General features: G+C 42.0%; 1 protein-coding gene across 1 annotated transcript in view; it reads right to left on the reverse strand.

Moving 5' to 3' along the window:
- Window positions 1-4,844: 4,844 nt before the first annotated feature.
- LOC128697103 (uncharacterized) overlaps window positions 4,845-20,841 on the reverse strand; it is a 37,207-nt gene continuing 21,210 nt past the window's right edge. Inside the window, exon 5 of the mRNA XM_070095256.1 lies at window positions 4,845-7,428. Coding sequence (XP_069951357.1) covers window positions 7,334-7,428 — 95 coding nt within the window. The 3' untranslated portion in view covers window positions 4,845-7,333. The remainder of the gene's footprint in view (window positions 7,429-20,841) is intronic.

The following is a 20,841-nucleotide window of genomic DNA, read 5'->3' on the forward strand; positions in this document are numbered from 1 at the left end:
TCCCCCCAATGAAAAGCAGGGGTGTCACTAGCACGTTAAGAGACCATACAATAAGTGTCAGGGGCCCGAGACTGTTCAACTGCCTCCCAGCACACATAAGGGGGATTACCAACAGACCCCTGGCAGTCTTCAAGCTGGCACTGGACAAGCACCTAAAGTCAGTTCCTGATCAGCCGGGCTGTGGCTCGTACGTTGGTTTGCGTGCAGCCAGCAGCAACAGCCTGGTTGATCAGGCGCTGATCCACCAGGAGGCCTGGTCACAGACCGGGCCGCGGGGGCGTTGACCCCCGAAACTCTCTCCAGGTAAACTCCAGGTAATGTCGGAAATCTGGCATAGATTTATGGAGTTTTGAGGCTCATTCATGAAGAAATCATTTGGGTCGTCGATCCTCAGACCGATTAGTGGTTCACTAAACACAGAGTCGTACTGGGATTTCAATATTTCACTCATTTCCTTGTTGTCGTCTGTGTAAGTCCCATCCTGTCTGAGTAAGGGCCCGATACTAGATGTGGTATTTGCCTTGTTTTTGGCAAATGAAAAGAAATATTTTGAATTTCTTTCTATTTCACTAATAGCTTTAAGCTCCTCCTGTCTCTCCTGGTTCCTGTAAGAGTCATTTAGCTTAAGTTCGATAGTTTCCACTTCCCTGGTCAGCGCCTCCCTTCGTGTATCAGATATTCTAGCACTCCTGAGGAGCTCAGTGACTCTTCGTCGTCTTCTGTAGAGGAAGCGTCTTTTTCTCTCCAGTTTACTCCTGCTCTTCTTCTTTCTTAGGGGAATATGCCTAGAACATGCTTCAGCTGCCAGGAAGTTGATCCTTTCAAGGCACTGGTTTGGGTCCATGTCATTTAAGACATCTTCCCAACACTTGACCCGTGCAACCACAAATAGGTGAGTTTACCCCTGCCATTTCACACACCCCTGCCCTTCACCCCTGCCTCCTCAGACACACCTGCCCCTCACACACATCTGCCACTCACACCTGCTACTCACATACCTGCAACGCTTCATAATCCATCTGAGCAGCAGTAAGTTTATTCAGGTATACACAAATACAGTTACATACATTATCATACATAGCAACATATGTGTAGGGAACCTGGGATAACTGACTTATTTCCATTGGGGTCCTTTAAATTGATTATTATTTATATTATTTATTATAATTAAAACAGTAATAAATGATAGAGGAGAATAATAAAAGATAAAAGAGAGTAATAAAGGAATATTACCGAAGTTAATAAAGGAGAATTTGCACTTTTAAAGGAATTTATTAAAAGAAATATATTTCACAAATCTTTAATTTTTATTTCCATTGAGAGCACAGAGGCCCATGCTCTTGATCCACAGCACTGGAGCGATGTTGCATCTTCAAGAATCCAGACCTGTTACACTACATTTGAGTAAATACAAATATATAGTTGTATTTACACACACACACACACACACACACACACACACACACACACACGAATATGTAAAACTGGTCAATTAGCAAGAACTCATTTAAAATTAAGTCCTTTCTGAAATTTTCTCTTATACATTTAAAGATATATTTTTTCATTAATGTTAATGTAAAAATTTTTTAATTTTGCACCAAAAGAATCTTAGAAAACTTACCTAACCTTATTATATCAAGATCAATTTATTTTAGCCTAACCCATCTAAATATATTTTAGATTTGTTTACAGTAATTTAATACTAAACAAATACAGTGAAATATAATTTTTTTGTTATGTTCAGAATGAATTTGGCGAAATTATTGCATACACAAATTTTCGCTTGTCCTATATGGCAAGATGAGCGTTGCTATTTAAGCCAAGATCGCAAGTTCTGCCTATTCGGCACGACATATACATATATTATTGTGACCATAAACGAGTGGTATTGATCAATAACAACACTTCACTAGCCAAGGACTCGAACACATGCTGCTTTGGCCTGTTCGTTGAACTAGTACACCAAACAGGGACTAGAATGAAATTTGCCTAGAGTGATCCACACCATCGTGAGTCCTCGGGTAGCAAGTACAACATCCAGTTTCGCTGGATACTCTACTCTTAAGGATCGTATGGTCCAGTGGATAAGGGCGTCATGTGTTTTCGCATATAATGTTATAGCTGAAACAATCCCCGAAGGTAACGCAGATGAAAGGTCACACACACATGAGCTACTAAGTCTCTGCGAAAAACACACCTTAACCCAGCAGACAGTGGAGCCAACAAGACTAGTAAACACGCTTGACCTTATCTTCACAAATAATGAGGACCTGATAAGAAACATAAGAATATCAAAAACAACTAATTCCGATCACAACCTAATCGAAGTCCAGATGTACATGCATAGGGGTCCTGATCAGCAGAATGCATGTACCTGTGAAGGTGTCTTCACAAAATACAACTTCAACAACAAGAACATCAACTGGGACCAGGTAAACCATGTCCTAAGTGAAACATGTTGGGAAGATATCTTAAATGATATGGATCCAAACCAGTGCCTTGAAAGGATCAACTTCCTGGCAGCTGAAGCATGTTCTAGGCATATTTCCCTAAGAAAAAAGAAGAGCAGGAGTAAACTGGAGAGAGAAAGATGCTCCCTCTACAGAAGACGACGAAGAGTCACTGAGCTCCTCAGGAGTGCTAGAATATCTGATACATGAAAGAAGGCGCTGACCAGGGAAGTGGAAACTATCGAACTTTAGTTAAATGACTCTTACAGGAACCAGGAGAGACAGGAGGAGCTTAAAACTATTATTGAAATTGAAAGAAATTCGAAATATTTCTTTTCATATGCCAAAAACAAGGCAAATACCACATCTAGTATCGGGCCCTTACTCAGACAGGATTGGACTTACACAGATGACAACAAGGAAATGAGTGAAATACTGAAATCCCAGTACGACTCTGTGTTTAGTGAGCCACTAATCAGTCTGAGGATCGATGACCCAAATGATTTCTTCATGAATGAGCCTCAAAACTCCATAAATGTATGCCAGATTTCCGACATTACCCTAACCCTGATAGACTTCGAAAAAGTCATTGACAACATGCCCATGCTCTCAGCCCCGGGGCCAGACTCGTGGAACTCTGTATTCATTAAGAACTGCAATAAACCCCTCTCGCATGCCCTAAGTACACTATGGAGGAGGAGCTTGGACATGGGTGAAATTCCACAGTCACTTAAAACAACGGATATAGCCCCACTCTATAAAGGTGGCAGCAAAGCATTAGCTAAGAACTATAGACCAATAGTTCTGACGTCCCACATCATAAAAATATTTGAAAGAGGGCTAAGAAGCAGGATTGCAAATCACGTGGATTCCCAAAATCTGCACAACCCAGGGCAACATGGGTTCAGGGCAGGTCGCTCCTGCCTCTCACAACTACTGGATCACTATGATATGGCCTTGGATGCACTGGAAGAAAATCAGAATGCAGATGTAATATACACAGACTTTGCAAAAGCATTTGACAAATGCGATCATGGCGTAATAGCCCACAAAATACGTGCTAAAGGAATAACTGGGAAAGTGGGGAGATGGATCTTCAACTTCCTAACCAATCGAACACAAAGAGTAGTGGTCAACAGAGTTAAATCGGAGGCTGCCATAATGAAGAACTCTGTTCCACAAGGCACAGTACTCGCCCCCAATTATTCCTCATCCTCATATCAGACATAGACAGAGATATACACCACAGCACCGTATCATCCTTTGCGGATGATACTAGGATCTGCATGAGGCTGTCATCTGCTGAGGACGCGGTTAACCTCCAAGAAGATATAAACAAAGTTTTCCAGTGGGCAACGGAAAACAATATGATGTTCAATGAGGACAAATTCCAACTACTCTGTTATGGAAAACTGGAGGACATAATAACTAGAACAGAGTATACTACAAACTCTGGCCATACATTAGAGCGGAAAAATAATGTAAGGAACCTGGGAGTAGTAATGTCTGAGGATCTCACTTTCAAGGATCACAACAGTGCCACGATCACAAGTGCAAAGAAAATGATAGGATGGATAATGAGAACGTTCAAAACGAGAGATGCCAAGCCAATGATGATTCTTTTCAAATCACTTGTTCTCTCTAGGCTGGAATACTGCTGTACATTAACATCTCCATTCAAAGTAGGTGAAATGGGAGATCTAGAGAGTGTACAGAGAACCTTTACTGCACGTATAAGTTCTGTCAAGCACCTTAACTACTGAGAATGATTGGAAGCACTTGACTTGTACTCATTGGAACGCAGGTGAGAGAGATATATCATAATCTACACTTGGAAAATCCTGGATGGAATGGTCCCAAATCTGCACACAGAAATCACTCCCTACGAAAGTAAAGGCTGGGCAGGCGATGCAAAATGCCCCCAATTAAAAGTAGGGGCGCCATTGGTACACTAAGAGAAAACACCATAAGTGTCCGGGGCCCAAGATTGTTCAACAGCCTCAGATCAAGCATTAGGGGAATTACCAATAAACCCCTGGCTGCCTTCAAGAAAGAGCTGGACAGGTACCTAAAGTCAGTGCCGGATCAGCCGGGCTGTGGCTCGTACCTTAACTTGCGTGCGGCCAGCAGTAACAGCCTGGTTGATCAGGCCCTGATCCACTGGGAGGCCTGGTCATGGACCGGGCCGCGGGGGCGTTGATCCCAGGAATAACCTCCAGGTAACCAGGTAACCAGGCCGAAGCAGCATGGGTTCGAGTCCTTGGCTAGTGCAGTGTTGTTATATATATATAAATAAGTATATATATATATATATATATATATATATATATATATATATATATATATATATATATATATATATATATATATATATATATATATATATATGTCGTGCCGAATATGTAAAACTGGTCAATTATCAAGAACTCATTTAAAATTAAGTTCTCAAAATAGCAAGGGTCACCCCGATCCACAATGGAGGAGACCAAACAGAGTTGAATAACTATAGGCCAATATCCAACTTACACCCTCTCTCAAAAATCTTCGAAAAATTAATTCATAAACGAATCTACTCCTACCTTATCTCCCAAAACATACTCAACCCCTGCCAATTTGGATTCAGGCCTAATAAAAATACTAATGATGCTATTATACACATGCTAGAACATATATACACTGCAATAGAGAAAAAAGAAGTCCCACTGGGGATCTTCATTGACTTACGTAAAGCTTTTGATACAGTTGACCATGACTTGCTCCACGTAAAATTGTCACACTATGGTATAAGAGGGCACTCCCTCAACTACCTCAAGTCTTACCTCAGCAACAGAAGCCAATATGTGTACGCAAATGGGGCAAACTCTTCTGCACAACCAATTACAGTTGGTGTCCCACAGGGAAGTGTCCTTGGCCCTCTTCTCTTTCTCCTATACATAAATGACCTTCCAAATGCTTCGCAATTACTCAAACCCACACTATTTGCAGATGACACTACATACGTCTTCTCTCACCCGAGCCCAGTCACGCTAGCCAATACTGTAAATACCGAATTACAGAAAATATCTACCTGGATGAGGACTAACAAACTTACACTAAACATTGACAAAACCTACTTCATTCAGTTTGGTAACAGAGCTACAGATGTCCCTCTTAACATAATGATAAATGGATCACCTATCACAAAACTAACAGAGGGAAAATTCTTAGGAATCCACCTTGATAATAGACTCAAATTTCATACACATATACATCAAATTTCTAAGAAAATTTCCAAGACTGTAGGCATACTATCGAAGATACGGTACTATGTTCCACAGTCAGCTCTCCTGGCCGTATATCACTCTCTTATTTACCCCTATCTCACCTATGGAATTTGTGCATGGGGCTCGACAACAATTAACCATCTCAGACCACTAATTACCCAACAAAAGGCTGCAGTTAGAATGATAACAAATTCTCACTACAGGCAGCACACTCCACCAATATTCAATACACTAAACCTACTCACCATACAAAACATCCATACTTATTACTGCACCTATTACATACATAGAACACTTAACTCTGATATTAACCCTCCCCTCAAACATCTCCTTGCCAACCTCAACAGAACACATGACCATAACACAAGGCACAGATCACTCTTTGATGTTCCTCGTGTCCATCTCACACTATGCAAAAACTCAATGCACATAAAAGGCCCTAAAATCTGGAATTCATTACCTGTAAATATAAAAGAAACACAACCTGTTTATAAATTCAAGTCTCTTCTCAAAGATTACTTACTCACCCAAAACCAAATAAATACTGAATAACTGAACATTATAAATTGTATATCTTAAATGTTTCTCACAATTATATCACATAAATGTTAAACCTAAAACCCAATCTAACTTATTATTTTTTAAATACACTACCTAACAGAATCACTACCTAACTGAATGCAACCATATGACCTGTCTTTGTAATACTCACTTGTGCTTTATAGTTATCTGTTTACATTAATGTTTTATCACTGATTTCATCATTGCTTAGTAGCAGCGCTGTATAGTCCTTGTGGCTTAGCGCTTCTTTTTGATTATAATAATAATAATAATCATTGCTTAGTTAATCTTAAGTTAATTTTAAGCCAGCCCGTAATGCTATGCATAGTATAAGTGGCTTTGGCATACTGCTCTTATCTGTATTTTTTTGTACCTCTGTATGTGTGCACAAATTGGAAATAAATAAATAAAAAAATAAAAAGATATATTTTTTCATTTATATAATAATTTTGCACTAAAAGAACCTTTGGAAACTTACCTAACCTTATTAAAACAATCGCAATTTAATTTAGCCTAACCAAACTAAATATACTTTAGATAAGTTTACTATAATTTAATAATAAACAGACACAATGAAATATATTTTTTCCATTAGGTTCAGAATGATCCTTGCGAAATTATTGTATACACAAATTTTCGCTTTCCTTATTCGGCAAGAAGAGAGTTGCTTTTTAAGCCAACATCGTAAGTTTTACCTATTTGGCACGACACATACACCCACATATATATATAATTGTACCCACAAACGAGTGGTATTGATCAATAACAACACTGCACTAGCCAAGGAGTCGAACCCATGCTGCTTTGGCCCGCCTCATGGTAACCGACAACACATCACGCTTTAGACCACTAGATCACACATCTCTCTTGGCTGGATGTGTGGTCTAGTTTTTGCTCACCATGAGGCAGGCCAAAGCAGCATGGGTTCGACTGACTCCTTGGCTAAAAGATAGACCCAATTGGGTCTCTCTGTTTGAAAGAGCACTGTGTATATTTATGTGATATTAGTGGTGGTGCTAGTAGTGTAAACAGTGTCAATGCGGCGGGACGTGTTGTGGTCTAGGAGACGGAGACGTCAGCACAACCTCTGAACCACTCCTGGGGTCCACATCCCATAGCCTCCGTCCCGTTGCCACAGTCACCCCAGCTATTACCTGGTGGGGCAGGAGAGATAAACCTTTTAGATTGACTTGGTTTACCATCCTCTCAGTCTACCTTGTTAACCTAACAATGTGTGAGTCTGCCAGAGTTTACCACACTTTTACTTATGTCGTTCCAACACCTGTTATCCTTCCTCTGTTATAGCAGTAACACCTGTTATTCTGCCTCTGTTATAATAATAATACCTGTTAGCCTATCTGTTATAAGATCATAAGAAAGAAGGAGCACTGCAGCTGGCCTACTAACCCATGCGAGGCAGGTCCAAGTCACCCACCAGCCCAAGCCTAGTCATTTCAGGTCACATACACTTAAGGAAGGAGCACGGCATCAGACCTATCAGCACAAGCTAGTCAGATCAAACTTACACCTATTTATGTATTTGTCTAACCTGTTTTTAAAAGTACACAACGTTTTAGCTTCTACATGGTACTCTGTAGTTTGTTCCACTCATCCACAACTCTGTTACCAAACCAGTGCTTTCCTATATCGTTCCTGAATCTGAAATTTTCCAACTTAAGACCATTGCTTCAAGTCCTGTCTTAGCTAGATATTTTTATCACGTTATTTACATCCCTTTATTTATTCCTGTTTTCCATTTATACACCTCATTCATATCCCCTTTAATTCTATGCCTTTCTAGAGAGTGCAGATTTAGGGCCCTCAATCTATCCTCATTGGAAAGATTTCTAATACATAGGATCAACTTTGTCATCCTCCTTTGTATGTTTTCCAGAGCATTTATATCCATTCTGTAATACAGTGACCAGAACTGTGCAGCATAATCTTAATGAAGCCTAGCCAAAGATATACAGAATTAAAGAACAACCTGAGGACTTCTATTATTTATGCTTCTTGATATGAAGCCAAGGATTCTGTTCGTTTTATTGCAAACACTTATGCATTGTTGGTTTTAGATTACTGCTAACTAGATCTCCTAAATCCTTTTTGAAAATCGTAATATTAAGATCTACATTATTTAGTTTATATGTGGCATAGTTATTTTCCTGTCCAACATTTAGAACTTTGCATTTGTCTATATTAAACTGCATCTGCTACTTCTCCAACCACTGCATCAGTCTACTCAACAATAACACCAGTGTTCCTACTTCTGTTATAACAATAACACCTGTCAACTTGCCTCTCTTAAGGTAATGACACCTGTTATCCTACTTGTGGAAAATTCTTCCAAACCAAATTGGGGGGGTTTCAGCCTGAATTTATAATATGAACCCATGTTAATGACCCCTGTTGAAGAACTGGGACAGGAAATTTGTGGGAGCTCAAGAATTACATGTGGATGGTGGAAGATAAGGAATACGACCATCACTCACAGGGAAGTGCACCATTAGTCTTTGCATTTAGATCTCTAACTGGCCAGTGTAGGGTCTAGGTGTCAGGCCAGTGTTGTGGTATGATCCATCTACGGTAATTAAATGGTAAGTGGTAATATGAATTTCTTTTGCATACCCAGCAAGCCTAATCATATACAGTCCACAATTTTAATTTACCAGTGTAGCTGGTTTTAATATTGTAATTATTAATTTAATGTCAGGTCTAGCTTTTTATGAAAGTGGTGAAGAAGTGGGCATCGAGGGAGTCACAGTTCAGCGACCTACTGTTACTTAAGTCCCACTTATCTCACCCAAATTACTTGAACATAAAAATTCATGTAATATCCTGTGAGCTTCATGTAGTTAATTTACTCACATAACAAACTTGGATATGTGATCATTGAAAATTTTATTTAATTTAATGATTTGTTTGAAAGAAATGGATTGATGGGTTCACATATAATTGACCTAATTTAATTAATTAACGGTGTTTGTGTAATGGATTATAGTTGGCACAATTAATTGGATTTGCATGCCCAGTGGGGCTGGAATTGTATTTCTTATACATTAGTAATATTAATGGATTTGTATAATTATATAAATTAATTGCTAAGCCCAGTGAGGCTAGGATTGTAATTGCTATAATTGTTAATTTGCTAAGCCCAGTTAGGGCTAGGAATGATAATTGTCTTCTTTCTGATTATAATAATAATTATTATTATTATTACAATTATTTTGCTAAGCCAGGTAATATTTGGCTGCGACATTTGGTTCATATTATAATCATTATAATTATTTTGCTAAGCCAGGAAATAATTAGCTAGGATATTTAGTGCATATTGTAATAAATAATATCCAGTCTCATTATACACTTGTAGAGCAAGTGTTCATTAAGGAGCCATGGATGAGAGTAATGTAATTAATGTCAATGGAAGGTCCATGGGAATTAAGGCTATAAAGGTCTCATTAAATGCACAAAAAGGTCTTGTGGCCAGAGCTTATAATAAATGTTTGGAATTGGTGGCAGAAGAAACTGTTAATAAGGTTAATAAAGAATTATATTTAGAATAATTAGAGAATATATATGAGTCATATAAAGTGTGTAGATGATAATGAAAGGGAATTATTAATTAACCAATATTATGAACTGGATGAGAAAATACTGTCATGTAAAGGTGAGGTATTAAATAAGTTAAATTGTGTAAATACTGCAGTTGACTAGTCTAGTGCTCTAAATGCCAGGTCTTTGCCCAAACTCCCAGAGTTATGTCTACCAACGTTTAATCCAGGAGACAACTGGGAGGAATTCTGGTCAGTATTTAAGGCTGCTGTACATGTGAGGAATGACTCAGCAGATCACAAAATTATTTTGTCTAAAATGGCAGGTCAGAAGTGATGCTTATGACCTGATTCAAAGATTTCAAAATACAGACTATAGTTCCCTGGCGGCAGTTGACATGTTAGAGGTGACCTATGGTAATAGGGAGCAAAGTAGGTTAGACCTAGTATATATTGTGATTAATTTAACAACTCTAAAACATAATTACCATAATTAGCAACAATTTAGGGTCAGATTAGACAGCACTCTTAAGTCCCTCAGTAATAAGTTTGATTTGGGTGAATCACACTGGATATTAAGTGTTGTTTTATAAACTAAATTGAACTGCAAGACTATAGAGTGATTGTCTAATAAATACCACAAAGGTTATTTTTCTCTGGAGGAAATAAGATTAGGCCTACAAGAATTAATTCTTCAGTTACAGACCAGCAAACCAAATAATTCTAAGAATGTAACACATGATGACTATGATGTATCCATTAGGTCTCACAAATGGAAAAAATATCCAAATGTTAATAATCATCATAATTCATCCCATATAAAGGGTTGCATAGGCACACATCAAGTGGCAGGAACCAAAAATAATGGTTCTCCACATAAGTACCATAATGGGAGTGGCTTAGTTGATAATGGGCAAGTCAAGCGAAAGTGGGATTGTCTTTTTCGCAAGTGTACTCAGTTCTCCAAAGATCGTAAAGTTTATGATTCATGGGATTTTAAGGTGGAAAGATTAGAAGAATATGACAGACGTGTCAGATACTTAGGCAGTCATAATGTAAGGATTGTTATGCCAGACCCAATAATTGTTATCAATGCCACAGAGGAAGGCATCATATAGTAATACGTAAGGGTTTGCATAATGATAATAATAATTACAATCATGATAATGATAATACTAAAACAACAGTTACTAATGTAAAGATTGCAGATATTGTTAATGATAATGGCACAGCTAAGTGGCCTTTCCCGAGGTGAATGTAAAAATTTGGGATGAAAGACGCAAATCAGAAAAGGTGACTGTATTACTGGACCAGGATCTCAACGCACGTTCATAACAAGTAGTTATTATATTGTTAGGAAAGTGCAAGACGGGGATCCTACAAATTTAAAATTATCTGGTTTTCCTTCAGATAAAAGGGCCCAGTTGTACCATATTGTGTATCATGTTGGTCTGGGCAATGTTGTACCACACTGTGTATCATGTCGGTCTGGGCAATGTTGTACCACACTGTGTATCATGTCGGTCTGGGCAATGTTGTACCACACTGTGTATCATGTTGGTCTGGGCAATGTTGTACCACACTGTGTATCATGTCGGTCTGGGCAATGTTGTACCACACTGTGTATCATGTTGGTCTGGGCAATGTTGTACCACACTGTGTATCATGTCGGTCTGGGCAATGTTGTACCACACTGTGTATCATGTCGGTCTGGGCAATGTTGTACCACACTGTGTATCATGTTGGTCTGGGCAATGTTGTACCACACTGTGTATCATGTCGGTCTGGGCAATGTTGTACCACACTGTGTATCATGTCGGTCTGGGCAATGTTGTACCACACTGTGTATCATGTCGGTCTGGGCAATGTTGTACCACACTGTGTATCATGTCGGTCTGGGCAATGTTGTACCACACTGTGTATCATGTCGGTCTGGGCAATGTTGTACCACACTGTGTATCATGTCGGTCTGGGCAATGTTGTACCACACTGTGTATCATGTCGGTCTGGGCAATGTTGTACCACACTGTGTATCATGTTGGTCTGGGCAATGTTGTACCACACTGTGTATCATGTCGGTCTGGGCAATGTTGTACCACACTGTGTATCATGTTGGTCTGGGCAATGTTGTACCACACTGTGTATCATGTCGGTCTGGGCAATGTTGTACCACACTGTGTATCATGTTGGTCTGGGCAATGTTGTACCACACTGTGTATCATGTCGGTCGGTCTGGGCAATGTTGTACCACACTGTGTATCATGTTGGTCTGGGCAATGTTGTACCACACTGTGTATCATGTCGGTCTGGGCAATGTTGTACCACACTGTGTATCATGTCGGTCTGGGCAATGTTGTACCACACTGTGTATCATGTTGGTCTGGGCAATGTTGTACCACACTGTGTATCATGTCGGTCTGGGCAATGTTGTACCACACTGTGTATCATGTCGGTCTGGGCAATGTTGTACCACACTGTGTATCATGTCGGTCTGGGCAATGTTGTACCACACTGTGTATCATGTCGGTCTGGGCAATGTTGTACCACACTGTGTATCATGTCGGTCTGGGCAATGTTGCACCACACTGTGTATCATGTCGGTCTGGGCAATGTTGCACCACACTGTGTATCATGTCGGTCTGGGCAATGTTGCACCACACTGTGTATCATGTCGGTCTGGGCAATGTTGTACCACACTGTGTATCATGTCGGTCTGGGCAATGTTGCACCACACTGTGTATCATGTCGGTCTGGGCAATGTTGTACCACACTGTGTATCATGTCGGTCTGGGCAATGTTGTACCACACTGTGTATCATGTCGGTCTGGGCAATGTTGCACCACACTGTGTATCATGTCGGTCTGGGCAATGTTGCACCACACTGTGTATCATGTCGGTCTGGGCAATGTTGCGCCACACTGTGTATCATGTCGGTCTGGGCAATGTTTCACCACACTGTGTATCATGTCGGTCTGGGCAATGTTGCGCCACACTGTGTATCATGTCGGTTTGGGCAATATTGCACCACACTGTGTATCATGTCGGTCTGGGCAATGTTGCACCACACTGTGTATCATGTCGGTCTGGGCAATGTTGTACCACACTGTGTATCATGTCGGTCTGGGCAATGTTGTACCACACTGTGTATCATGTCGGTCTGGGCAATGTTACACCACACTGTGTATCATGTCGGTCTGGGAAATGTTGCACCACACTGTGTGTCATGTCGGTCTGGGCAATGTTGTACCACACTGTGTATCATGTCGGTCTGGGAAATGTTGTACCACACTGTGTATCATGTCGGTCTGGGCAATGTTTCACCACACTGTGTATCATGTCGGTCTGGGCAATGTTGCACCACACTGTGTATCATGTCGGTCTGGGCAATGTTGCACCACACTGTGTATCATGTCGGTCTGGGCAATGTTGCACCACACTGTGTATCATGTCGGTCTGGGCAATGTTGCACCACACTGTGTATCATGTCGGTCTGGGCAATGTTGCACCACACTGTGTATCATGTCGGTCTGGGCAATGTTGCACCACACTGTGTATCATGTCGGTCTGGGCAATGTTGCACCACACTGTGTATCATGTCGGTCTGGGCAATGTTGCGCCACACTGTGTATCATGTCGGTCTGGGCAATGTTGTACCACACTGTGTATCATGTCGGTCTGGGCAATGTGAGATAAAGTATAAGTATGGTTATAGGTGATAGACTTCCACAGAAAATCTCAACAATATGGCTCACCTGTTATGTCAACAACACCTGTTATCTTTCTTCTGTTATAAGTGTTATCCTACCACATCTGTTATAACTGTTATCCTACCACATCTGTTACAAGTGTTATCCTACCACATCTGTTACAATGCAGCCGTTATTCTACTTCATTTATAATGCTAACACTTGTTATAAGTGCCTTAATTATAATACCACCTGCTATTTCAAATAAGTTATAATGTGTGTGCGTGCGTGTGTGTGTGTGTGTACTCACCTATTTGTACTCACCTATTTGTGGTTGCAGGGGTCGAGTCACAGCTCCTGGCCCCGCCTCTTCGCTGATTGCTACTAGGTCCTCTCTCTCCCTGCCCCATGAGCTCTATCATACCTCGCCTTAAAACTATGTATGGTTCCTGCCTCCACCACATCACTTTCTAGGCTATTCCATGGCCTGACTACTCTATGACTGAAGAAATACTTCCTAACATCCCTTTGATTCATCTGAGTCTTCAACTTCCAATTGTGACCTCTTGTGTCTGTGTCCCATCTCTGGAACATCCCGCCTTTGTCCACCTCGTTTATTCCGCGCAGTATTTTATATGTCGTTATCATGTCTCCCCTGACCCTCCTGGCCTCCAGTGTCGTCAGGCCGATTTCCCTCAACCTTTCTTCATAGGACAATCCCCGTAGCTCTGGGACTAGTCTTGTTGCAAACCTTTGCACTTTCTCTAATTTCTTGACGTGCTTGACTAGGTGTGGATTCCAAACTGGTGCTGCATACTCCAGTATGGGCCTGACGTAGATGCTGTACAGAGTCTTAAACGAATCCTTACTGAGGTATCGGAACGCTATCCGTAGGTTTGCCAGGCGCCCGTATGCTGCAGCAGTTATCTGATTGATGTGCGCCTCAGGAGATATGCTCGGTGTTATACTCACCCCCAGATCTTTTTCCTTGAGTGAGGTTTGCAGTCTTTGGCCATCTAAACTATATTGTGTCTGCGGTCTTCTTTGCCCTTCCCCAATCTTCATGACTTTGCATTTGGCAGGGTTAAATTCAAGGAGCCAGTTGCTGGACCAGGCTTGTAGCCTGTCCAGATCTCTTTGTAGTCCTGCCTGATCCTCGTCCGATTCGATTCTTCTCATTAACTTCACATCGTCTGCAAACAAGGACACTTCTGAGTCTATCCCTTCCGTTATGTCGTTCACGTATACCAAGAACAGCACAGGTCCTAGGACTGACCCCTGTGGAACCCCGCTTGTCACAGGCGCCCACTCTGACACCTCGTCGCGTACCATGACTCGTTGTTGCCTCCTTGTCAGATATTCTCTGATCCATTGCAGTGCCTTTCCTGTTATGTGTGCCTGGTCCTCTAGTTTTTGCAGTAACCTCTTGTGAGGAACTGTGTCGAAAGCCTTCTTGCAGTCCAAAAATACGCAGTCGATCCACCCCTCTCTCTCTTGTCTTACTTCTGTCACCTTGTCATAAAACTCTAGTAGGTTTGTGACACTGGATTTTCCTTCCCTGAAACCGTGCTGGTTGTCAATTATACACTTGTTTCTTTCCAGGTGCCCCACCACTCTCCTCCTGATGATCTCCATGACCTTGCATACTATACACGTTAGTGATACAGGTCTGTAGTTTAGTGCCTCATGTCTGTCTCCCTTTTTAAAAATTGGGACTACATTTGCCATTTTCCATACCTCAGGGAGTTGCCCAGTTTCAAATGATGTGTTGAAGATCTTTGTTAATGGCTCACACAATATCTCTGCTCCCTCTTTAAGGACCCATGGAGAGATGTTGTCTGGTCCCACCGCCTTTGAGGTGTCAAGTTCGCATAGCAGCTTCTTCACCTCCTCCTTGGTTATATGTACCTCATCCAGCACTTGCTGGTGTGCCCTCCTGTTCTGATTTCTTGGAGTCCTACTGGTTTCCACTGTAAATACCTCTTTAAATCTTGTGTTGAGCTCCTGACATACCTCTCGGTCGTTTCGTGTGAATTCCCCATCACCCTTCCTCAGTCTGATTACCTGGTCCTTGACTGTTGTTTTCCTCCTGATGTGGCTGTACAACAGCTTCGGGTCAGTCTTTACTTTTGATGCTATGTCATTTTCATATTGTCTCTGAGCCTCCCTTCTTATCTGTGCATATTCGTTTCTGGCTCTTCGGCTGATTTCTTTATTTTCCTGAGTTCTCTGTCTTCTGTACCTTTTCCATTTTCTAGTACACCTAGTTTTTGCCTCCCTACACCTTTGGGTGAACCAAGGACTCGTTCTGTTCTTCCCATTATTTCTGTTTCCCTTGTGTGTGTGTGTGTGTGTGTGTGTGTGTGTGTGTGTGTGTGTGTGTGTGTGTGTGTGTGTGTGTGTGTGTGTGTGTGTCTGTGTGTGTTGTGTGTGTGTGTGTGTGTGTGTGTGTGTGTGTGTGTGTGTGTGTGTGTGTGTGTGTGTGTGTGTGTGTGTGTGTCTGTGTGTGTTTGTGTGTGTACTCACCCAGTTATGGTTCCAGGGGTCGAGTCACAGGTCCTGGCCCAGCCTTTACGCTGGCCGATACTAAGTCACTCTTCTCGCTCCATTCCTCTTCTTAAAACAATGTATGGATCATACCTCTTCTTAAAACAATGTATGGATCCTGCTTCCACTACACCACATCTTAGACTATTCCACTTTCTGACAACTCTGTGACTGAAGAAATACTTCCTAACATCCCTGTGATTCATCTGAGTCTTCTACTTCCAACTGTAACCCCTTGTTGCTGTGTCCCATCTCTGGAACATCCTGTCTCTTTCCACCTTGTCGATTCCTCTTAGTATTTTATATGCCGTTATCATATCCCCCCTATATCTCCTGTTCTCCAGCGTCGTCATGTAGATTTCCCTTAATTAACCTCTCCTCGTAGGACATACCTCTTAGCTCTGGGACTAGTCTTGTTGCAAACGTTTGCACTTTCTCTACTTTCCTTACGTGCTTGGCTAGGTGTGGGTTCCAAACTGGTGCCGCATACTCCAATATGGGCCTAACGTACACGGTGTACAGGGTCCTGAACGATTCATTATTAAGATGTAGGAATGCTGTTCTGAGGTTTACTAGGCGCCCATGTGCTGCAGCCGTTATTTGGTTGATGTGCGCTTCAGGAGATGTGCCTGGTGTTATACTCACCCCAAGATTCTTTTCTTTGAGTGAGGTTTGTAGTCTCTGCATCCCTTTAGACTGTACTCCATCTGCGGTCTTCTTTGCTCTTCCCCAGTCTTCATGACTTTGCACCTGGTGGGGTTGAACTCCAGAAGTCAGTTGCTGGACCAGGCCTGCAGTCTGTCCAGATCCCTTTCTTGTTCTGCCTGGTCCTCGTCTGATTGAATTTTTCTCATCAGCTTTACATCTTCTGCAAACAGGGACACTTCTGAGTCTATTCCTTCTGTCATGTCTTTCACAAATACCAGGAACAGTACCGGTCCTGGGACTGACCCTTGTAGAACCCCGATCATCACAGGCGCCCACTCTGACACCTCGCCACGTACCATGGCTCGCTGTTGTCTTCCTGACAGGTATTCCTTGATCCATTGCAGTGCCTTCCCTGTTATCCCTGCCTGGTCCTCCAGCTGTTGCACTAATCTCTTGTGTGGGACGTTGGCGAAAGCCTTTTTACAGTCCAAGAAAACACAGTCAACCTATCCCTCATTCTCTTGTCTTGCTGCTGTCACCTTGTCATAGAACTCCAGTGGGTCTGTGACAAAGGATTTCCCATTCCTAAAACAGTGCTGGCTGTCAATGATAAGCTCATTCCTTTCTAGGTGCTCCACCACTCTTCTCCTGATAATCTTCTCCATGACTATGCATATTATACATATCAGTGACATTGGTCTGTAGTTTAATGCTTCGTCTCTGTCTCCTTTTAAAAAATTGGGACTACATTTGCTGCTTTCCATACCTCAGGTAGTCGCTCTGTTTTGATAGATGTGTTGAAAATTGTTGTTAGTGGTACACAGAGGGCCTCTGCTTCCTCTCAGGACGCATGGAGAGATGTTATCCAGTCTTATTGCCTTCGAGGTATCTAGCTCGCTTAGCAGCCTTTTCACTTCTTCCTCGTTTGTATGAATTGTGTCCAATACTTGATGGTGTGCCCCACCTCTCCATCTTTCAGGAGTCCCTTCTGTCTCATCTGTGAACACTACTCTGAATCTCATGTTGAGTTCCTCATTTACTTGACTGTCGTTTTTGTAATCTCCCTTTCTTCCCTTTTTTGCCTGACTACCTGGTCCTTAACTGTTATTTTCCTCCTGATGTGGCTGTACAACAGCTTTGGGTCAGATTTGGCTTTCGCTGCTATGTCATTGTCGTATTGTCATTGGGTCTCCCTTCTTACCTGTGCATATTCATTTCTGGCTCTACGGCTTCTCTCCTGGGTCCTTTGCCTTCTACACTTCTTCCATTCCCTAGTACACTTGGTTGCGGCCTCTCTATACCTTTGGGTGAACCAAGGGCTCATCCTCGCTTTCTTGTTATTTCTGTTACCCTTGGGTAACAGAAATAACGATATGCTTCCTTGCATATCTTTGTCACATATTTCATCGTCTGGTTTACTGACTTCCCTGCCACTGAACCCAGTGCAGGAAATTCTTCATGCCTGTGTAGTCCCTCTCTTGTAATATGGCTTCATTCGTCCTGTGTGTGTGTGTACTTGCCTGTAAGTGCTTGCATGTTCATATGTGTAAGTACTTGTGTGCACATGTGTATGTGTGTGTGCAGTGTGTTTGTGTGCATGTGTGTGTACTCACCTAATTGTGGTTGCAGGGGTCGAGACTCAGCTCCTGGCCCCGCCTCTTCACCGACCGCTACTAGGTCCTCTCTCCCCCTGCTCCATGAGCTTTATCATACCTCGTCTTAAAACTATGTATAGTTCCTGCCTCCACTACATCGCTTGCCAGAATATTCCCCTTCCTAACTACTCTATGACTGAAGAAATACTTCCTAACATCCTTTGACTCATCTGAGTCTTCAGCTTCCAATTGTGACCCTTTTGTTCCTGTGTCCCACCTCTGGAACATCCTGTCTCTGTCCACCTTGTCTATTGCAAGCAGTATTTTGTATGTCGTTGTCATGTCTCCCCTGAGAGGGTCCTCCAGTGTTGTGAGACCGATTTTCCTTAACCTTTCTTAATAGGACATTTCCCTTAGCTCTGGAACTAGCCTTGTTGCAAACCTTTGCACTTTCTCTAATTTCTTGCCGTGTTTGACCAGGTGTGGGTTCCAAACTGGTGCTGCATACTCCAGTATGGGCCTGACGTACACAGTGTATAAAGTCTTGAACGATTCCTTACTGAGGTACCGGAATGCTGTTCTCAGGTTTACCAAGCGCCCATATGCCGCAGCAGTTATCTGGTTGATGTGTGCTTCTGGCGATGTACTCGGTATTATACTCTCTCCTAGGTCTTTCTCCTTGAGTGAGGCATGCAGCCTTTGGCCTCCTAGTCTATACCCCTGGCGGGGTAAAATTCTAGGAGCCAGTTTCTGGACCACACATCCAGCCTGTCCAGGTCTCTTTGTAGACCTGTCTGGTCCGTGTCTGATTTAATTCTCCTCATTAACTTTACGTCATCTGCAAACAGTGACATTTCTGAGTCTATCCCTTCAATTATGTCATTCACTTATATTAAAAATAGCACTGGGAACCCGCTCATCACAGGCGCCCACTGTGATACCTCTTCGCATACCATGACTCGTTGTTGCCGCCATATCACGTATTCTCTGATCCATTGCAGTTCCCTCCTTGTTCTACGTGCCTGATCTTCCAGCTTCTCCACTAATCTCTTGTGAGGAACTGTGTCGAAGGCCTTCCTGCAGTCCAGGAAAATGCAATCCACCCACCCCTCTCTCTCGTGTCTTACTTCTGTTACCTTGTCATAAAACTCTAGAAGGTTTGTGACACAGGATTTGCCTTCCATGAATCCATGCTGGTTATCATTTATAATCTTGTTCCGTTCCAGGTGCTCCACCACTCTCCTCCTGATAATATTCTCCATGACTTTGCATACTATACACGTCAGAGACACTGGTCTGTAGTTTAGTGCTTCATTTCTGTCTCCTTTCTTAAAAATGGGGACTACATTTTCTGTCTTCCATATCTCAGTTAGTTGCCCAGTTTCAAGGAATGTATTGAAGATTGTGGTTAGTGGCATGCACAGCATCTCTGCTCCTTCTCGAAGGACCCACGGGGAGATGCTGTCCAGTCCCATCGCTTTGAGGTATCAAGGTCACTTAGCAGATTCTGCACCTCCTCCTCTGTTGTTTGTATGTCATCAAACACTTCTTGGTATATTCCTTGTTGATGTTCCCCTCTGTGCTGTCTTCCCAGAGTCCTTCCTGTCTCTACTGTAAATACTTCCCTAAATCTCCTGTTTAGCTCCTCACATACCTCCTGATCGTTTCTTGTGAGTTCCCCACCTTCTGTTCTCAGCCTGATCACCTGGTCTTTGACTGTTGCCTTCCTCCTAATGTGGCTATACAACAGTTTTGGGTCAGACTTAACTTTCAATGCTATGTTATTTTCATACTGTCGCTGGGCCTCCCTCCTTACCTGTGCGTACTCGTTCCTGTTTCTGTGACTAGTCTCCCTATTTTCATGTGTTCTATGGCTTCTGTACTTTTTCCATTCTCTATTGCACTTAGTTTTTGCCTCTTTACACTGTGTGGTAAACCAGGGGCTCGTTCTGGTCTTCCCAATATTTCTGTTGCCCTTGGGAACAAACCTTTCCTCTGGCTCCTTGCATTTTGTTGTAATGTATTCCATTATTTAGTTTGTAAAGTAAAAGGACACAAGTGCAACTAATGTGACATTTTATTGTGGCAACGTTTCGCTCTCCAGGAGCTTTATCAAGCCATTACAAACAATACATGGACACAGAGGGTATATAAAGGCTCAGAGTGAGGTGCAGTACTAGTGAGGTAACATTTAGATGTTCACTAGTGGTGGTAGTAGTAGTAGTAATAGTAGTAGTAGTAGTAGTAGTAGTAGTGACAAAAGTAGTAGTAGTAATACAATATGGTAGAGCAATTAATTCGTACATGAGTAAAAGGATATAAAAGCTATTACTTGGGTAACATAAAAATAGGTTGGACAAATATAGACTGGAAAGAGGCAGCTTGTTTCAGTGTTCACTCTCTGTAATGTGCTTTGTGTAGTATAACAGGAGAGACTATGTGATGGCAGGGTTTACTGTTTTCAGGAGGATTCTTGCTAAGACTTCAGAGACGGTGAAGCTGCCGTTGTTTTGTTTAATTGTATTCGAAACAGCGATCAG

The sequence above is a fragment of the Cherax quadricarinatus genome, chromosome 49 (assembly GCF_038502225.1).
Source record: "Cherax quadricarinatus isolate ZL_2023a chromosome 49, ASM3850222v1, whole genome shotgun sequence".
NCBI lineage: Eukaryota > Metazoa > Arthropoda > Malacostraca > Decapoda > Parastacidae > Cherax > Cherax quadricarinatus.